Genomic DNA, 19,249 nt, shown 5'->3' with positions numbered 1-19,249 from the left:
TTCGGCTTTTTCGTAGCGTTAAACAGTTTCGGATCAAGCAACGTGGTTTTTTGCTGTGTAAAAGCGTTTTTGGATCGAGCCTCGAACTTTCAAACCTTTTACAAGAATCTGTAGTGGTTCCCTTGGCGTATGCCGTCGGGAGGGAGACGACAGGTGTCATCAAGTCTGTTAGAAAATACAAACACCCTGAAACCTTCCCAGTTATTTCCTGTGACGATGCGAGGCAGAGAGGAGCGCAGTCGCCAAAATGTAGTGTGGACTGGACTAATAAATAAGCACCGCTAATGACTGGAGAAAACAAAAAAAAGTTTTCTCCTCCGAGGCAGCCGCGGCATAAAGATGCACATCTGCCCCAACTCCATCTCTACTCTTATTATCCACCTGATATTTTGTCTGACGACGCTGTGTGTCAGTAATGCCGTTACCCGGGTAAAACCAGGTTAGGTTACTCGGTTAGAAAATTACCGTATTTTCTGGATTATAAGTCTCGCTTTTTTTAGTAGTTTGGCTCGCCATGCAACTTATATTTAGAAGCGACTTATATAGCCTATCAAAAATATACGCTATGTCATCTATGACGCCGTACAGTGTGGCGGCTTTATCGCTAAATCTGGCGACTTTCCAACCCCTCTTGGCAACTTTTTTTTGTCCAAAGCGACTAGCGACATATGTGTGGCGGCCTGGGAAAACCCGTTGGATGTCGCGGACGTTCGATTGTGGCAAATAGCCAAAATAGGTGGAAAAGTACTATTTCCACGATTTTTATATTTTGTGTGATTCTGGTACTTTGAACTCCCTACTACATCATGGTGAATAAATATTTTAAGAAAACAAAACAGAAAGTACTTATTTTTATGTTTTTGTGGCGAGTAAAGCGTTTAATTTTCACCTGAGACACAGAACAGCTGATCTGCAGCAGCAGCACTAGAGGAGACAGGTCCGTTGTTGTTTCAGATGCTTTTTTACAGCTCGTCTTTATCATAAACGGTTGTTGGTGTTTTGTAAAACTTGTGCAAGTGCCGATGATAACTTCGGTTTAGCGCCGATGCTACGTTCTGTTTAGCATTGATGCTACGTTCGGATTAGCATTGATGCTACGCTAGGTTAGCTTCTGTTCCCGTACCACGTGATTACACGCACCCTATGCGGTCCCTTCTTGTCATACAGGCACCATTCAAGGACCCTCGGAAAGCAGAAAATCACACGATTCAGATACAGTTTACAGCTAATCTCTATCATAAACGGTTCAGAAGTTGTTTAATGTTTTGTAAAACACTCGTCTTTAGAGGGTTAAAACAGCAACGTTCTAGTTAAAGCCATTTTTCTCACTTTTCAGTTTTTTGGTCATAATAGATTAAAATGCCCATAACTTTTGACCTGAAAGGGCTATCTCAGTCATTCAAACAGTTATGAATGGCTGAAAACGTCTAGTTTGTGGAAATATCAAAAGATGAAAATGTCAAAATCCCACCATGTGAAGGGTTTTCCCAGGCCACCACACATATAGTCCGGAAAATATGGTACTCAAAATGCCCATCCCTAGTAAGAACCTGGATGGTTTCACTCATAACGGTCAAAAAGTTGAGTGTGGAACGATGGACACAGAATATAACACATGTAAATCAACATATCTGCAGGCCGATGATGTACACAGGTTCTGTATGTCCAGTATCCCCGCTTAAAATGCATTGGAGCTTCAGTATACCCAGTACAACAAATCAGACTACACCACTGCGGTAGGTCGTTGTTCTCCGCCTGTAAGAGACGTCGGCAGCTTTGAGAAAACACTGACTGTAGGAATTCACACTCTACAGATGTACATAGTGTAGATAGTAAACTTCACTACATGACAGGAACTCATGGACGGATTCACACTGAGACGCAGCTTCAGTGTTGTTAGTATCGTGCAGATAACAACGGGTTGTGTAGAGCATCTTTATGGGTGCAAGTGTGTTTGAGCTCCAGTCCAGTGTTTGGTGTCTCTCTCTCTTTCTCTCTCTGTATAAACACAGAGAAGTGACACTGATGCTCAGAATAGCTGCTCTGCTCCTGTGTGGTCACGTGACCATGTGATGTGGCGTTCAGTCCGTTATCAGGAGCCGTGGTCTCATGAAACAGGAACCAATCCGAGGCACAGGGAGTCCGTGGGGAGCTGGATGTGAAACTGCAATGTCATGCTTTTCTAAGAATAAACTGAACAACGCTACGTCACTTGAACGCACCGCGGTCGGAGCTCAGTCCAGTCTGACGGATGCTGATCTGAGGGACCAGGACTCACTCAGCTCCTCCTCCTCCTCCTCCTCCTCCTCCTCCTCCTCCTCCTCCTCCTCCTCCAGCCAACACATGACACTGGAGGCTGAGTGTTTGTCAGAGCTTCATGTCATCACTCGTGTTGGAGGTGTGTTGTTGTTTTGTGCTGACGGAGAGAAGAAGATATTTATTTGCCATTTGTGCACAAATCAAACAGTCCAGGCACATACAGGTCTCTCTTGGAGTCCAGTAATAAGTTAAAAGACACAGAAAGGCACAGTAGTCTATAATAAAAAGTGATTGAAACACCATCCAAGAAAAGAAAAGTATAAAATAAAATAGAAATAAGTATAAAACATAATAAATAGGTTATAAATTGTGAGTCCTGACAGAGCACAAATGTGAAAACACATAGTAAAAATAATTGTCTAGTGAAAAGGAAAAAGATATGGGGGGTTATTTCACATGTCAGAGAATAATATATAAAACGTTTTCACAATATTGCACATGAAAAGTAGAGTGAGGTAGTTGAACAGAGACTCTGTGAGAAGCTGTGTGGACTATGAACTGTAGATGATGAATCACATCGTCCAGTGAGGAGACGGATACAAAGACAGTTCAGATGATGATGATGATGATGATGATGATGATGATGATGATGATGATGAAGCACTTCCTACAGCCTCTTGTGTTTGCATTGGAACCAGCAGAGTCCAATGCTGCGTTTGAGGGAACTCAGAACTCGGAGTTTTCCGACCTCCTACTTGAAAATGTGCAATCGAACGCCACCTCATGTCGGAGAAAAAGAAATGTCCCCAGAATCAGTCGTCTGACGCCACACAACAACAATCTGCACCCGTGCAGAACCACAACCACCGTCAACGGTAAAACATCGATTAAAAATGCATTTTAATGCCAAAATACATTGAATACGTTATGAAACATACAATATTTACTCACGGTTACAGATTAAGCTACTGACGTTGAGGAACAAAGTAAATTCATGGTGTTGTTTCTCTTCTGATCTGTTTGATTATTTTAAAATGCTCCTTTTTTTTAGTTTTTGTGTCTGTTGTAATGTAAATAACGCCTTAAGCCTAGTCTATGCTTCCGCGTCGCGTCGATGGCGTAACTACGTCGTTGAGCATTTGAAGTTCTGCGTCGAGGGAACGCGTTGCTCTGCAATTCACCGCCAAGCCGCTAGGAGGGTGTGGCTGTGTCTTTGTGTGGTTTCAGGGGGCTCATATCGGATTCCTTGGTTTTCTTCTGGTCACAGAAACAATGGCAACTGAAAAACAAACGCTTTTATTGCAAATGGTGAGCGTTCTGAGCGGACCAATCACAGTCCTTGCGGTTCGCTTCACTACGCGTTTTTTTGGAGGTGCGTGTCAGGCTACGTCCGCGTCGACGCAGTAGCTACGCCGTCGCTGCGACGCAGAACCATAAACCAGGCTTTATAGCTACGTGAAGCACTTTGAATGCCACATTTGTTCCGGTCCGCCATGTTTTTGTTAATTCCGGTTGCCTTTTGAACGATTTGAAGTCGGAAATCTGAGTTGGAGATTCTCAAAGTTACGAGTTTATTTATATAGCACATGTTCAAAACATAAAAGTTTACCAAGGTGCTGCAGAGTGATTTACATAAAAGACATAGAGCCCAAAATGGTAAGAAAACGTAATGAGGATTAAAAATAAAGATAAAATTATAATAATTGAAAAAGAATAAAAAGGAATTAATAAATGTAACAGTAAGAATAAAAAAGGAATAAAATAAGAGCCATTAAAAAGCAAGCAGATTAAAAATACAATAATCTGTGTTTCCTCTCTCTGCGTCTTCCTTCTACTTTTTATATTTAACTCACTTTTCCTCTCTGTCATTTCCCCCTGTCGTTCTCTATCATCCCTTCTTCCTGTCTGTCGGCCTCCACCCTGTCCCACCATCATCATCATCATCATCATCATCAGTTGTTGTTGTTGTTGTTGGAGCCACATGACTGGTTTCACCCGGCAGAACAGGAAGTGTAACTGGAACTCGTCACGTTCTCCCTCCTGGAGCCAACGTCTATATTTATAATAATTAATATAATTATTCAGGTTATTATTACTCATCTGTTCAAACAGGCCTGAGGTGGTTTTTTTATTTTCTGTCTATTTTTATATTTTTCACTTAGTTTAAGTTCTTCTTTTTTTCCAGCTTATCAAAACTTTAAACTCATTTATTTTTTGGATTTAAATCTCAGAAAAACCACGTCAGGGACTGAACTCTGACAGGAGGCAACATCTCACACATGGACGGCACGTTTTTATAGACTTTTTTTTTGTTTGACAACCAGGCTTTGTGTGTGTGTGTGTGTGTGTGTGTGTGTGTGTGTGTGTGTGTGTGTGTGTGTGTGTGTGTGTGTGTGTGTGTGTGTGTGTGTGTGTGTGTGTGTGTGTGTGTGTGTGTGTGTGTGTGTGTGTGTGTGTGTGTGTGTGTGTGTGTGTGTGTGTGTGTGTGTGTGTGTGTATCCTATAGAAAGAAACGGAGCAGATCAGAGTCGGTGTAAAAGGTAAACATTGAGAGGAACATTGTGTTCTCGCCTGGAGAGGGGCCCCCAGCCTGGTGTGTGTCTGTGTGTGTGTGTGCGTCCTAATTACACAAAGCAGTGAGGCGGGCCGACGTGACGTGCAGGGCTTGAGCAGAGAGAGAGAGAGAGAGAAAACACACACACGTTCTTGGACTCGTTGCAGTTTTTCCTAGAAACTCCTGTAGCATGACCCTCTTTGGCTGCCGTCCACATTCCTACACACACACACACACACACACTACAGTACACCAGAACACGTGTTTCAGACGTGAACATGAATTCATCATCTCTCTATTTCGCTGTCGTCATGGGTGTGCTGCTCAGTATTATGGGATGTTCTGTTCTGTTATGTTGTCGAGTCAGCATCAGGAGACGGCTGGACAGTAAAAACACCTGAAGTTTAGTCTGAGGAGTGGAGTTTATTTTTCCTTAAAGTGTTTTTAAGGTTAAAAAAGAAAAAAACTTATTTTAAAGTTAAAAACTTGACTTAAGATTTTGTTTTAAGGCGTCTTTAAAATGTAAAGTTACAGCTTAAGGATTAGAAACTCAAGAGTCTTGACTGTTTTTCTTTAAGTTGTGAGTTTTGATTGAACTCTGTGTGGTGTAAACAGATTTTCCCTCTCAGTCTGAGTTAAGGTAAAATCCTTAACTCAGTTGAGGGGAATCAAACCTGAAGTGTCAGACTTAAAGGGCAATTCCAGGCAAATTCAGCCTGTAGTTTCCTAATATTTTAAGTCTAACAGAATGAATCTGCAGATTGTCCTGCAGTAGCTCTGTCTGTTCCTGCATCGCCACGGCAGCGTAGAATGGGAGCGGACAGATCTTAGGCTGTTTACATCCCACAAAACTGCAATTTTTTTTCCCACAGACAACGTCAAATGGCTTCAAACAGACACAGAGGGGTTTGTTCACTTCAAGGAAGTCGACATGTTTGTAAACAGAGCTGTAATACAAAGTCTCGTGAGAGTCAAGTTGATGCTCAGTGTGTTTACAGGCAGAATAAACAACATCCAGACCCACTCTCACTGCTACGAAGACGTTGTGGCTCAGAGTTGATATTCCTGTATGATAAAACAGACAACCTGTAAACTCATGTTTACTGCCTGGTGTCTCCAGTTTACCGTTACCTCTCCGAGTTTCATTTTTACGTCCAGGAGTCATGGAAACGTGACGCTCTGCCAGCGCTGGAGCAGAGTGAAAACAGACGTGTGGTGTTTACCGTCTCCGTCTGGAGCCGCGGGTCGGCTAACGTTAGCGTAAACGATCCGTTCCTTCCTGACACGTCCCGTTCTGCTCGACGAAGTTGTGACGTGGAGTTACCGTGTCGTGACAGTTGTTGTGTTTTATCTTGCGCTCTGTCAACGCCGCTGTCTCCTAGAGCAAAATAGAAGCGTTTGTTTGTGATGCAGCTCGTGAAATAAAACGCAGAAGAATCGTTGCCGTTCAGAAATGAGATCGCATGTCGGTGTGAATCGAGATCGGGATTTAAAAAAAAAAAGATTTATCATTGCAGCCTCAGACGGAAACTAGAACAGGAGACATTAGAGAGGAAATCATCAGATTCATTCTGTTAGAGCTAAAGGAAACTAGAGCCCCAGGTTGAATTTGCCTGGAATTGCCCTTTAAGCAGGAAGTTAAGGTGTTCTGTGCACCTGTTTATTACAGTCCTGACCTCTGACCTCTGACCTCCTGATGGATGTTTTTGTGTTTTTTTATTTATTTATTTAAATATTCAATTTACAGAAAGTGTCAAACACATAACGATGTTTTCGTGTTGCCTTCACTGCTCGTCTGTGATGTCACAACTCTGACTCCAGTTTACCCAGAACTCCCTGGATTAGAGTCTGTGGAGGTTGCGTGACAAAAGCGTGTGAGCTCGACGCTAATGCTTTCACACACACACACACACACACACACACACACAGCTCCCATCCCCCACACCATTACATAACCCTAACCCTCCTGGAGTTGGAGTGTGACGTAAGAAGTGAACGACTGACCAGGCGCTGGTCTGTTGTTGTGGTTCACACACACGCACAAACGCACAAACACACACACACTGACTCATTGATCAGATCTTATCTCCTCAAACAGAAACACTATGTTTATTGATCAGTCACAGTGAGTTCTCATATCTCAGCGTTATAAAATAAAGATGTAAACACACCAGCAGTGTGACGGAGCCAGTTGTACCTGCTGCCGTGGTTCTTTAAGCTCCGCCCCCTCGTCTGACAGCAGGAGGTCAAAGGGCAACAGTTGTTATGCCAGAGAAAGAAAAAAAAAAAGTATCAGTCCTCCTCTGTGTCCTGGTCTCATGGCTCCCATCCCCCTCTCCTCCTCCTCCGGTCTGTGGGATACACCCTCATTATGTAATCCCCCCCCAGACCCTCACAGCACACACACACACACACATACATACATACATACATACATAAAGAGTGTGTACTGGCGGCCCCTCCCCCACCGCCACCTGCCCCGGCTGAAACCACAGCGTTCACCAGCTAAACCCTGAGCTGAGTGGATCCGCTGGGTCCAGATGGGTTCTTCTCTTACCTTCTATTATTTTAATTTCCTTTATAGATTATTATGATTCTGGTTTAAGGTTTCTTTAAAATACAATCTTAGATTATGATTTTCCTTAAAGAAAAACCAAGTCTGGTCTCTGTGTCTCTAACCCTCCTCTCCTCCATGTGCATTTGTTTTCAACGAAGCCGGTGAGAAATCAATCAATAAAGCAGTAGATAACTTTTTATATCATATACAATGTTACGACGTGTATATTTGTGTAGTCTTCATAAACAAGGGATTACGGGTTACGGCCACGTTTGTGTGCTCTGATCTTACAAGGTTGGTTTTCAGCCAAGAGAAAATGCAATAAGTGACACGCAAGTGGAAGGCAAAGCCTCCGTTCTCCCTGCAGCAAGTTAAGCCATTTATTAAACCATCACAATTACTCCAAAGCTGTTTAATTAAAGTAAAAATGTAGCATAGTTGAGCTATAAATCCTGCACATCCTTAAATATGTACAAAAAACCGTAAGTCTTCTCTTAAAGCTTCTTTCAAAAGTTCACTTTCAGTATTTCAGTTTACAACAAATTTAAAACACATAATACACTGTGAAAGATGCTTTACTGTTCCTCTGGTCTGGCTCTGCTGGAGAAGGTCCAACAGAGTCACTGAGTCAGATACCTAGAAAGTTACAGAGTGCAGTTTGAGTGAATGTTCAGACGGTTTGAAGTGTTGTTGAAGTGGATGTGAAACCGGAGCTGCAGGAGAGTTCACTACATCCACAGTCTGAACTTCTCTTATCATCCAGGAACTTTGTCTGTGTTTAATCACAGGACTCGACATCTGGATTTAGTCTTTAGTGACACGGATCCTGGTCCATGAACGCCTCTGATCCAGGATCAGTGGATCCGATGTGACGTGAACAGACACTGATGTAGTTTGACTTCCTGTCGGATCAGGGAGTTAAAACGAGTGGGTGAAGTTTGTGTGACTGATTGTGTCAATTATCTATGATCTAATTGAACAATATCACAGCAACATAACCAGTTCCTGTGGGTTATTGATGAACTGTTTCTGATTCCGATCATGTTACGTTACCTTTACATCTGAAATCGTCTATCAGACTCAGGGGATTAACCCTGTTGATGGTGGTTGTAAACACCTCAGACGTGCTGTAGTGTGGTGAAGCTGAGATGAAGATGAGATGGAGCTGAGATGAAACTGAGATTAAGATGAGGTGAAGACGAGATTAAGATGAGATGAAGCTGAGATGAAGACGAGATGAAGCTGAGATGAAGACGAGGTGAAGATGAAATGAAAATGAAGTGAAGCTGAGATGAAGTTGAAATGAAGATGAGATGAAGCTGAGGTGAAGATGAAGTGAAGTTGAGGTGAAGCTGAGATGAAGATGAGGTGAAGCTGAGGTGAAGATGAGGTGAAGATGAGATGAAAACGAGGTGAAGATGAAATGAAAATGAGGTGAAGTTGAAATGAAGCTGAGATGAAGATGAGGTGAAGATGAGATGAAAACGAGGTGAAGATGAAATGAAAATGAGGTGAAGCAGAGATGAAGATGAGATGAAGCTGAGATGAAGATGAGGTGAAAATGAGGTGAAAACGAGGTGAAGATGAGGTGAAGATGAGGTGAAAATGAGGTGAAGATGAGGTGAAACGGAGGTGAGGCCGACAGCCACAGCCTCAGGATGAATTACTACTCTCACTGTTTCTCTGTCTCTTCTGTTCTAGGAAACACCCAACTCTGTTTTCCTGGTGATGGAGGTGAGTGCACCAACACCAACGTGACTGTGTGGATGTTTTCCTCACTGCACATGAACACAACATTTCCTCTCCCTCTGTCTCGGCTGCTGTTGTTGCTGCTGCTGCTGTTGCGACACTCTGACTTGGCTGCGGGGCAGAAAACAAACCGACACCACCTCAAGTTACTGACTAAAAATACAGCGCTGTGTTTTCTAGGAACCGCGTTCTCTGAAGCTCTGAGCTGCTTGTTGTTCCCACAGTCAGCTGACTGGACGGCTTCAGGCTGAGCCGTCAGATGTTTGACTCCAGTGGTTGTAAACCTCGTGTTGTGCTGAGCTGCAGGAAACCTGTCTGAGACATTAAAATGTTAGATTTTTGATATGGCTTTAAAGGGATAGTTCAACATTTTGTCAAATTGGCCCATTGCCATAATCCCTATAGTCATAGCAGTAGGTTCGTTACCTTTAATTGTCGGCGCAAGCTATTTTTTAGAACGGCGGAGCAGAGCCGTGAGCTGCTGAGAGCTACGCTACGGAGGCTCATGGGATTTCTTGGTTTCCCTCATCAAACTCATCAAATACACAATCCAACAACTCCACAACGCTCTGGTGGACAAGTTGTGACCTGCACATTCACCACACTATGAGATAATAACAGAACGATACCAGACAGAGTTGTTTTAGAGGTAAATTCATGCAAAACCGCTGATGTGCGTTGCCTTCAGGGACAGTTTTTCATCAAGCAGTCTCTGCATTTACCTCTCCAACTTTGGAGTTGTTGGATTGTGTATTTGATGAGTTTGATGAGGGAAACCAAGAAATCCCATTAGCCTCCGTAGCGTAGCTCTGAGCAGCTCACGGCTCTGCTCCGCCGTTCTAAAAATAGCTTGCACCGACAATTAAAGGTAACGAACCTACTGCTATGAGTATAGGGATTATGGCAATGGGCCAATTTGACAAAATGTTGAACTCTCTCTTTAAAGCTACTACACGCTTGTATATTAATAAATTCAGCAGTACAACTATATTAAAATGTAGGAGGAAGAAAACAAGTTTGTCTCACACTTTCCTCCACATTAATCAAACCACAACACTTGGAAACAAAGTTGTCGCTTAAGTTTAGTGTGTACACAGCTGAACAGTAACAAAGTTCAACAGGATCAGAGCGTCTCACGGCCGTCACACAGCAACAGCCGAACAGTACTCCAAACACACATTCATAAACTAGCATACAAATAACTTTAGACCACTTTAATGACAAAAACCAATCGGCTGAGCAGAGTTCAACTGGGCGTAAAAACACACACAGTAACTAATTAATACAACGTCTAAATAAATGAATAAACTAAACTAAATAAACCTTATTCAGCTGAACTGAACATGGATATAACTGTGTCTTTGTCTCTCTCTCTCACACACACAGTACTGTAACGGAGGAGATCTCGCCGACTATCTGCAAGGTAAGCATCACACTCATCTGTTTGTGTCAACCTCACTAACACTGCAGTGTGTGTCTGTCTGTGTGTTTGTGCATTTATTATCAGTGTGTTATGATAGTTTGAGGGATAATGTAACTGTTTTACAGCGTGTGTGTGTGTGTGTGTGGGAACCACTGCAGCTTGGTACAAAGAGTTCCTTCTCTCGCTCAGAGCAGCAAACACACACACTGTTTATCACTGTGAGAGTTCATAACAAAGGTCAAAGGTCGGATGAGTTGATGTAACATATGGTGCAGCATGCTAACGCTACAGAAACAGCCAATCAGGACAAACACAACAGTTTTACTGCACCAACACACGATACACTTCCTGTCTGCTTCCTGATTTGATCATGGATATATAATAATTTATTTGTAACGCACTTTATATTTTAACAAAAAATCTCCAAGTGCTACAGAACAATCAAAGAGAAGTTAAAAACAGTCATCAAAGTAAAAACAAGAAACAATTTTACAAGTTAAAAGAGTTTTGAGACCCTTTTTAATTATATTTATAATTAATTTATATTTATATATTATATACAGTGTATATATATATATATATATATATATAGTATATATATATTTATATATAAGAAAGACTAGATGACTCACTCGACGCTGCTGCCCAATGACACGGCGGCACCACACGGCCGCCATCTTGGCTCTGTCCGCTCGCTCCCTCAGAGCATTAAGCCTCTGGTGCATGTTCTACTAAAATAACCAGAACTTGCTCAGTTTTTTACCGATTTTCAAACGGGTTGGTTTGTTATAAACGTGAGAAATGCTGTTATGATACTTAAAATCACAAATTAATTTAATCATGCTCCTCTATGAAAGAAACACCATAGTAACATAATGCAAAAAAGTTATGGATGAAATTTCACAGAGTTATGAGTAATTTTTTTTCTAAAGCTTTTTTCATCAAAAAGATCTCAGAGTGCCACAAAGTATAAAAACACACAATAAAACAAAATTAGTGTCACAGTATCAGCAGTCATAGGCACTAGATCAGATTTATTTTTCCTCATGATGAGAGAGGCTGAGTGGAGACTAGAAATGTCTCATATTTAAGGTTTTTACTTAATTTTTTATCATTTTAAAACAATAATAATAACTTTATTTGTGTACGTCTTTCACACAAGAAATGTAGCTGTACAACAAACGTATAAGACACTGATGTAGGGTGATTAACATGGAAGAAGATGGAATAAAATAAAGTTAATAAATGCTGTCACTGTTGATAATAATTTAACGTGTCACCGTCGTCGTCTGGCAGCGAAGGGAACGCTGAGAGAAGAAACCCTGAAGGTGTTCCTGCAGCAGATCTCCGCCGCCATGAGGATCCTCAACAGTAAAGGAATCATCCACCGCGACCTGAAGCCACAGAACATCCTGCTGTCGTACACGGGCCGCAAGAAGTCCAACATCAGCGGCATCCGCATCAAAATAGGTACCAGGACCAGACATTATATGATATTATATACATTTACTTAAATAACAACAGTGACATCACATATTCAAACTTGCATTTAAAGGGGTACAAATCTGAAAATAATGAAACTTTTGGTAGTTTTCAGCGAAGTTGAAATGGTTCAAGTGTTTTATACAAAAAAAAGCTGAAACAAATATTGATGTATGAAGATTTTATAACAGTTTTTTTTATTTCCCTGTACACTTTTGGCTCGAGAGTCCCTAAAGGTATTTTATTGTAGGGGTTTAATAAGTGTAGGAGCAGCTCAGTCATAAGTGTTAACAGCAGTTAGACAATCAGACACTGAACTGTCCACACTCAGACTCTTAGTGTTAGTGATGCAGCGTCGCTGTCTGGATTTAGTTTTGACTCCAGGGTGTGTGTGTTTATTAATATTAATATTAATAACGCTGTGTCTCTCCTCTGTCCTGCAGCTGACTTCGGCTTCGCCCGCTACCTGCAGAGCAACATGATGGCGGCCACTCTGTGCGGCTCGCCCATGTACATGGTCAGTGTGCAGAGTTACAGCTTCCTCAGCAGTCGGTTGCAGAACTGTAAACACTAACCTTTGACCTTTAACCTTCCTGCCCCCCCCCCCCCCCCCCCTCCCTCAGGCCCCGGAGGTCATCATGTCCCAGAACTACGACGCCAAGGCCGACCTGTGGAGCATCGGCACCGTCATCTACCAGTGTCTGGTGGGAAAGCCTCCGTTCCAGGTGAACAGAGCGTCCGACTGTCGGTGGTGTGGTGACGTGTGTGTGTCTGTGTGTGTGTGTGTGTTCTCTGTTTTCATCGTCTCTGTTTCCACCTCCTCAGGCCAACAGCCCCCAGGACCTGAGGATGTTCTACGAGAAGAACAAGAACCTGCAGCCCATGTGAGTCGCATCAAACATGTTGATTGATTGACTGACTGATAGATTCTCAGACAAAGGATCCGTGTGTGTGTGTGTGTGTGTGTGTGTTAGGGTGTATTGTGTTCACGGGTCCAAAGATGTAAACAAATGCCATGCGTAGCTGTTCTCTCATTGGTCAGAAACCTCACCTGGAGGAGCAGGGGGTAGAGGTCTCAATGGGCCTGAAAATTAAAATCCGAACTGCGGTTGAAGCCCAGACCTGACCCGATCCGAGACAGTTGTGTAGTTTGTTGTGTATATTTTCGGCCCGAACCGGTGCATCTGGTCGTTGAGAACCATGGAACAGTCGATTAGCGGTCGGATGTGTTGGTGAACGGCGTGAAAACTAATGTCTGTCAGACTGTAGCAGCTGAAAATGTCTTGGAAAATGATTTAAGAAAAGAGTGGGAACCGACACTGAGCACCGTATTAACCCTGGTTTATAATGATTATTGAATTACAACCTAATCTAATAAATCTGTCGGCTGCTGTCCAGTTCGATACACTGGCAGTTCTGTGTGGGTGTGTAGTAGACCAATGGTGCTCAAAGTGGATTTGAGAGGGTTTAAGGGCCTCCCAACTTTTTCTTGAAATTTTACCACTTTTTAACCACATTTTTTAAACTTTTTTTTTGATAAATTTTACCACTTTTTTTTAGAATGTTGTTTTTTGTTTTTAACTTTTTGGGGAAAAAATGTTAACACTTTTTTCTAAAAAAAAAAAATGTAACCTTTTTTTTTTTTTTTTATCTTACCACTTTTTTCCCAGAAAATTCTCTACAATATTTCCAAAAATTCACGCCATTGGCCCTAATTTGAACATACATTGACTAAAAAAGCAACATTCTTCGGTCTCAGAACAAATATTTCTGGTGTTTGCTTCAAACTTTTGTTCACTGGGGGTCCAATTTGTGTCAGTTTAGGGTCCTTGATGTAAAAGAGTTGAGAACCACTGTAGTCGGCCACATCATGTGTTGTCAGTTTGTTAAACACATGGTGAGACGCGCCTCAGTGAGAATACGCTCGACCGGAGTTATGAATGTAACCCAGGCTTGCAGGGCTCTAGTGTGTGTGTGTGTGTGTGTGTGTGTGTCGTGCAGATTGTTTCATGCAGCGTTAACGTTCCCATGCTCCCGTTCCCCAGCGTTCCCAGGGAGACGTCCCCTCAGCTCAGCGACCTCCTGCTGGGGCTGCTGCAGAGGAACCAGAAGGACCGGATGGACTTTGGTGAGTGGAGAACAAGACTCAGGGTTCTGCTCCGGTTCTGCTGCTGTTGTTGTTGTTGTTGTTGTTGTTGTTGGTTCTCTGATGGACAACTCTTCCTCCCTCTGCAGACGCGTTCTTCAGCCATCCCTTCCTGGAGCCGTCGTCCGCCATTAAGAAATGTAAGGTCACGTTCCCCAGCAGGTTCTGTTCTGTTCCCGGTCCGGTTCTGTTCTGTTCTGTCAGTAATAATGTGTTTAATCATGTGACGTTCCTCCTCAGCGTGTCCGGTTCCGGTTCCCAGCGCCTCCAACGCGGTGACGGACTGTTCCTGCGGCAGCTCGCCGTGCATCCGCTACAACTCTCCTCCGGTGAGTCTGCAGGAACTCTACGGAGGCTTTTGAAAACAACCGAACATTTTCTGTGCAATTTTTTTTTATTTGTTGATGTTTTTTTCTAAAAGTTAATTCACAAATATTAGCTAAACTAAATCACACATTTTCTTGTCCACCAAAATAACAGGAGTGAATGAATTGAGTTTTTGTTTTTCTGTTAATTCCTCTGTGGAAACAACCTCAGAGGGGCAAAAAACAAAACAAAAAAACACACACACAGATGAAAAAGTGCAGTTGCCTTAGTTGACACTTAGCCTGGAGGAAGAGTAACAGAAAACAACCAAGAGTCTGTTTGTTACAAACTGCTGCAAAGTTCAACACGACGTCCAGACAGAAAATAAAAAGAGCGTTCATGAACTCGAGTCTTGTGATTTTAACACGTCAGAACTTCAGTCTGTGATAAGGAGGAGGAGGAGGAGGAGGAAGTGTTTAGAGGAGGAGGAAAAGGAGGAAGAGTTTAGGAGGAGGAGGAGGAGTTTAGAGGAGGAGGAGGAGGAGGAGGAGGGAGGAGGAAGAGGAGGATGAGGAAGAGTTTAGAGGAGGAGGAGGAGGAGGAGGTGCAGGGCAAGTCAGTTTCCCAGCATGCCAGAGTTCTGTATGACGACGTCTGACGATTACGTCACTCAGGATCCAAACTTCAACCTCTCTGTGTCTCTGTGTCTCCGTCTCCATGGCAACAGTCTCTCCCCGACATGCAGACGCTGGCGGAGGACGGCCTGTCGTCTCCGCCGCTCGGACCGCCCAACTTCCTGCAGCTGTCCAAGGAGTCGGCCGGAAGCACCAGCAGCAAGAACTCCTCCTGCGACACGGACGACTTTGTCCTGGTGCCGCACATCTCTACGGACAGCTGTGAGTCTGACAGACACACACAGACACACACAGACACACACAGACACACAGACACACACAGACACACAGACACACACAGTGTAGGTCACCTCCTTTATTTGTGCAGTTTCTACACTGAACACCTGAAGCAGCAGTTTGATCCTGACATGAACCTGAGTTGTGTTGTGTTGCATTGTGTGTTGCATTCACACGTTCCTCAGGTCGTACAGTAAAAAATCCCACGTGACTGTCGACGCACAACAACATCTGCTCTGCACGAGCATGCAGTTGTGTTGAAACGCTACTGATTAATGGACACACACACCCAAACACACACACATGTGAGTCACATTCACTACCTGTCAATGTGACACACACACTCACACACACACACCCAAACGCACACACATGTCACCAGTCCCATCACATTAGACAGCTGCTTAACTTTTCATGTAACTGAAAACAGACCTCACACACACACACACACACACACACACACACACACACACACACACACACACACACACACACACACACACACACACACACACACTGAGCAGTGTAAACCTGTAGCAGCTGCTGCTTCTCATCAGCTAATTGCAGCTGATTCAAACCTCCTCTCTCTCTCTCTCTTCACCTCCTCAGACGATCAGCCAATGGGAGTGGCCCGCCGGCCGTCCAGCGAGTTCCTGATGTACGGAGGGTGAGTTATTAATTACTTCATTTAAAGCCCCAGTGTGTAACTTATTTGGCTTTTTATTATCAAAAATCAAATATGTCTTTCATAAATACGTATTTCACTGAAGTGGAATCACACCCACATACAAATGAAAGCTTTCTGGTACCTTAGAATGAGTTGTTACAAGTCGTTACAAATACATAAGTGGGCGACGCACCGAACCGAGGCGGCCATGTTGCATCGCCATTTTTTACGTTGAGTGGCAGCGTGACCGTAGGTAACCACGGAAACTCAGCGGAGCTGTCGGCTCGGCCTGTTAAAACTGTCACCACTGTGTAGTGTGAGGAAGGACGGAGGCACTGGTGTTGCATTCAGGTGCAGTCAGGCAGACGGCCGTCGGCAAACCAACCGGATGTCATTTTACTGGACAAGAGAAAGACGGTAAAACGTGGGTCAGGTAAACAATACGACATCACCATGACAACATGTTGTCAGACCACTTGTTTACATAGAGGCTTGTTTATCCTGTTACATGCAGCGTCTGTTGTCTGTCTGACGTCTGCCCCATTTCACGTGAATGCAACATCAAGAATACGTTCAGATATGCAACTGCACCGCTAGATGGGGGCAATTCCTACACACTATTCCTTTAAGATTAATAGATAAATACTTTATTGATCAGCTGCATAAAGAGCATAAAAACAGTGTAAAAGAGATATAACAATACATGTTCAGAACGAGATGGAAAGAGAGCAGCCAGTAAACTGCACTTCACTTCACTAGGTCGTTGGATCAGACATCGTATTTTTAGTTTTTCAAAAATAATTAATTGAAGAACTACATTTCATTCTGAACTGATCACGTCATAAAATTAAGGAATAATTATAATAATTATCATTGATTAACACGTGTTTCCTCGTTCATTTTAATCAAATGTCACCATGTTCAGGATCAACAGCTTCCTGACTCATGTTGCCACGGCGAGGTTACCGGGCAACCAGCAATGTTTCAGGAGGTCACAGCATCCAACTGAAAACAAACAAACAAACAAACAAACAGCAAAACCACAACTTTAAGTTTTTAATGTGACCAGAGAGAATGACATCGTCACCTGCAGGTTGTTGATCGACCAATCAGAGTTTAGTTTAGTTTAGTGTGAGAGACTGAATGTGTGAATGTGTGTGTTGACGAGTGGAGGAGAAAATAGATGGAGTGTGTGACAGACGTGTGACATGATGCTGTGAGTCACACACACACACACACACACACACACACACACACACACACACACACACACACACACACACACACACACAGTGAGGACCAAACAACAAGCGGCTGCTGCTCTGAGCTAAATTAAACTCCTGGGGTAAAAATAGACGACACACTGAGGAGGAGTGAGTTTATTCTGGAGCCTCGGCTGTGAACACACACACACACACGCAGGTAACACAGTCTCAGTCCATCGGGGGGGCGGGATATCAGGGACTATATTCAGCAGCGGAGGGATATTTACATCTCAATAAATTAGAAAATCATGGAAAAGTGAATTTATTTCAGTTTAGTTCAATTCAAATAGTAATAATATTCACATATTAATACTGATCCATTACACACAGGCTGAAATATTTCATGTGTTTATTTCTTTTAATTGTAATGATTATGACTTACATTTAATGAAAAAGAATTGAGAAAAAGTTCACCATTGTAAATTGATGGAGTCAGACTCTTATCAGATAATTAATTTAAAACATCTATAAAGGTTTAACTGGTCTGATTCAGTCGCTACAGGATCGTGACCTCCATGTTCTCCTTTATTGAGATGCAGCTGTTTATTAGAGTTAATGATGTCACTCTGTTGTTGTGTCGTTGTGACCTCACAGACTGTCATGACCTCATCATTTCATTATCGGGTGACTGTGTGTGTGTTTTTCTTTTCCAGGGCTGCTAACGATTATTTTCATTATCGATTAATCCTGTTGATTATTTAAACGATTAATCGATTAGTTGTTTGGTCAATAAAATGTTCAGTGTTTCTCAAACCACAAGATGACGTCCTCAAATGTCTTGTTTTGTCCACAAACCAAAGAGAGACTCAGTTTATTGTCATAAAGGAACAAAGAAACCAGAAATATTCACATTTAAGAAGCTGGAATCAGAGAATTTGGACTTTTTTTTCTTAAAAAACTACTCCAACTGATTATTAGATTATCAAAATCATTAACTAGTAGTTTTTAAGAAAAAAAACTCAAAATTCTCTGATTCCAGCTTCTTAAATGTGAATATTTCTGGTTTCTTTGTTCCTTTATGACAATAAACTGAGTCTCTCTTTGGTTTGTGGACAAAACAAGACATTTGAGGACGTCATCTGGTGGTTTTGAGAAACACTGATTGATGTTTTTCAACATCACATTTTATTGACCAAACAGCTAATCGATTAATCGTTTAAATATTCAATAGGATTAATCGATAATGAAAATAATCGTTAGTTGCAGCCCTAATGATGATAGTAAAGAGAGCGAGGGAGCTGAAGGAGACGAGTGAATGAAGAGATAAATGTTACATTGTGTAAATTATTATTAACATTTTGTGATGTTGAGTTGAGTACTTTTATTTGTCAGAATCTCTTGCGTCCAAGACACTTGTTTCTCATAACAAAATATAATATAACACAAGACAAACATCAGACATGTGACCTGCTGCTACTGTATAATACGTAGCATCAAAGTGGCTGCAGTTCCTCCAAGTCCCGACACCAACAACTACTCAGGCCCTGACAAACCCAACTGATTCAGCATTTTAACAGGCTGACAAATAAAAGAGTTCCTCAGTCTGTTTAATCCATCTATAGAGACTCTATATCTCCTGTTGGGTGGCAGCAGCTGGTCTTCTTCAAATAAAACATGTGTCCGGTCTGGTCGCACAAAACACCGTCTGCCAGGGAGTGGACGGCATTCATCTAGTGTATGCAGCTCTACAAACTGGCTCAAGTGTTTGTCCTCCAGTCTTTGAGCAGATGCTTAGCGGTGAAGCTTTAAGTTGCACTGAGAGACAACTACAACTACACTGACTCCAAACTGCACAACACTGAGAACAATAGATTAGGTTTAGGTTTATTTGTTTAGCACAAAAAATAAATGCGTAAAACGCTGCGCAAGGAGGGAACAAAGTCCTAAGGAACTTGTACAAAGTTCCACCCCTGTCAATAATACAAAACAA

General features: G+C 42.4%; 1 protein-coding gene across 1 annotated transcript in view; it reads left to right on the top strand.

Moving 5' to 3' along the window:
• Positions 1-19,249, top strand: part of ulk2 (unc-51 like autophagy activating kinase 2) — a 41,110-nt gene that overhangs the window by 7,106 nt on the left and 14,755 nt on the right. The window contains exons 4-14 of the mRNA XM_083984991.1: positions 9,072-9,104; positions 10,506-10,542; positions 11,839-12,012; positions 12,468-12,541; positions 12,648-12,749; positions 12,850-12,908; positions 14,070-14,152; positions 14,260-14,310; positions 14,411-14,499; positions 15,204-15,372; positions 15,997-16,054. Coding sequence (XP_083841117.1) covers positions 9,072-9,104; positions 10,506-10,542; positions 11,839-12,012; positions 12,468-12,541; positions 12,648-12,749; positions 12,850-12,908; positions 14,070-14,152; positions 14,260-14,310; positions 14,411-14,499; positions 15,204-15,372; positions 15,997-16,054 — 929 coding nt within the window. The remainder of the gene's footprint in view (positions 1-9,071; positions 9,105-10,505; positions 10,543-11,838; positions 12,013-12,467; positions 12,542-12,647; positions 12,750-12,849; positions 12,909-14,069; positions 14,153-14,259; positions 14,311-14,410; positions 14,500-15,203; positions 15,373-15,996; positions 16,055-19,249) is intronic.

The sequence above is a fragment of the Trachurus trachurus genome, assembly GCF_905171665.1.
Source record: "Trachurus trachurus genome assembly, chromosome: 13".
Taxonomy (NCBI): Eukaryota; Metazoa; Chordata; class Actinopteri; order Carangiformes; family Carangidae; genus Trachurus; species Trachurus trachurus.
Note: the sequence above shows the minus strand (reverse complement) of the source record. Positions and strands in the feature narration are given on the sequence as shown.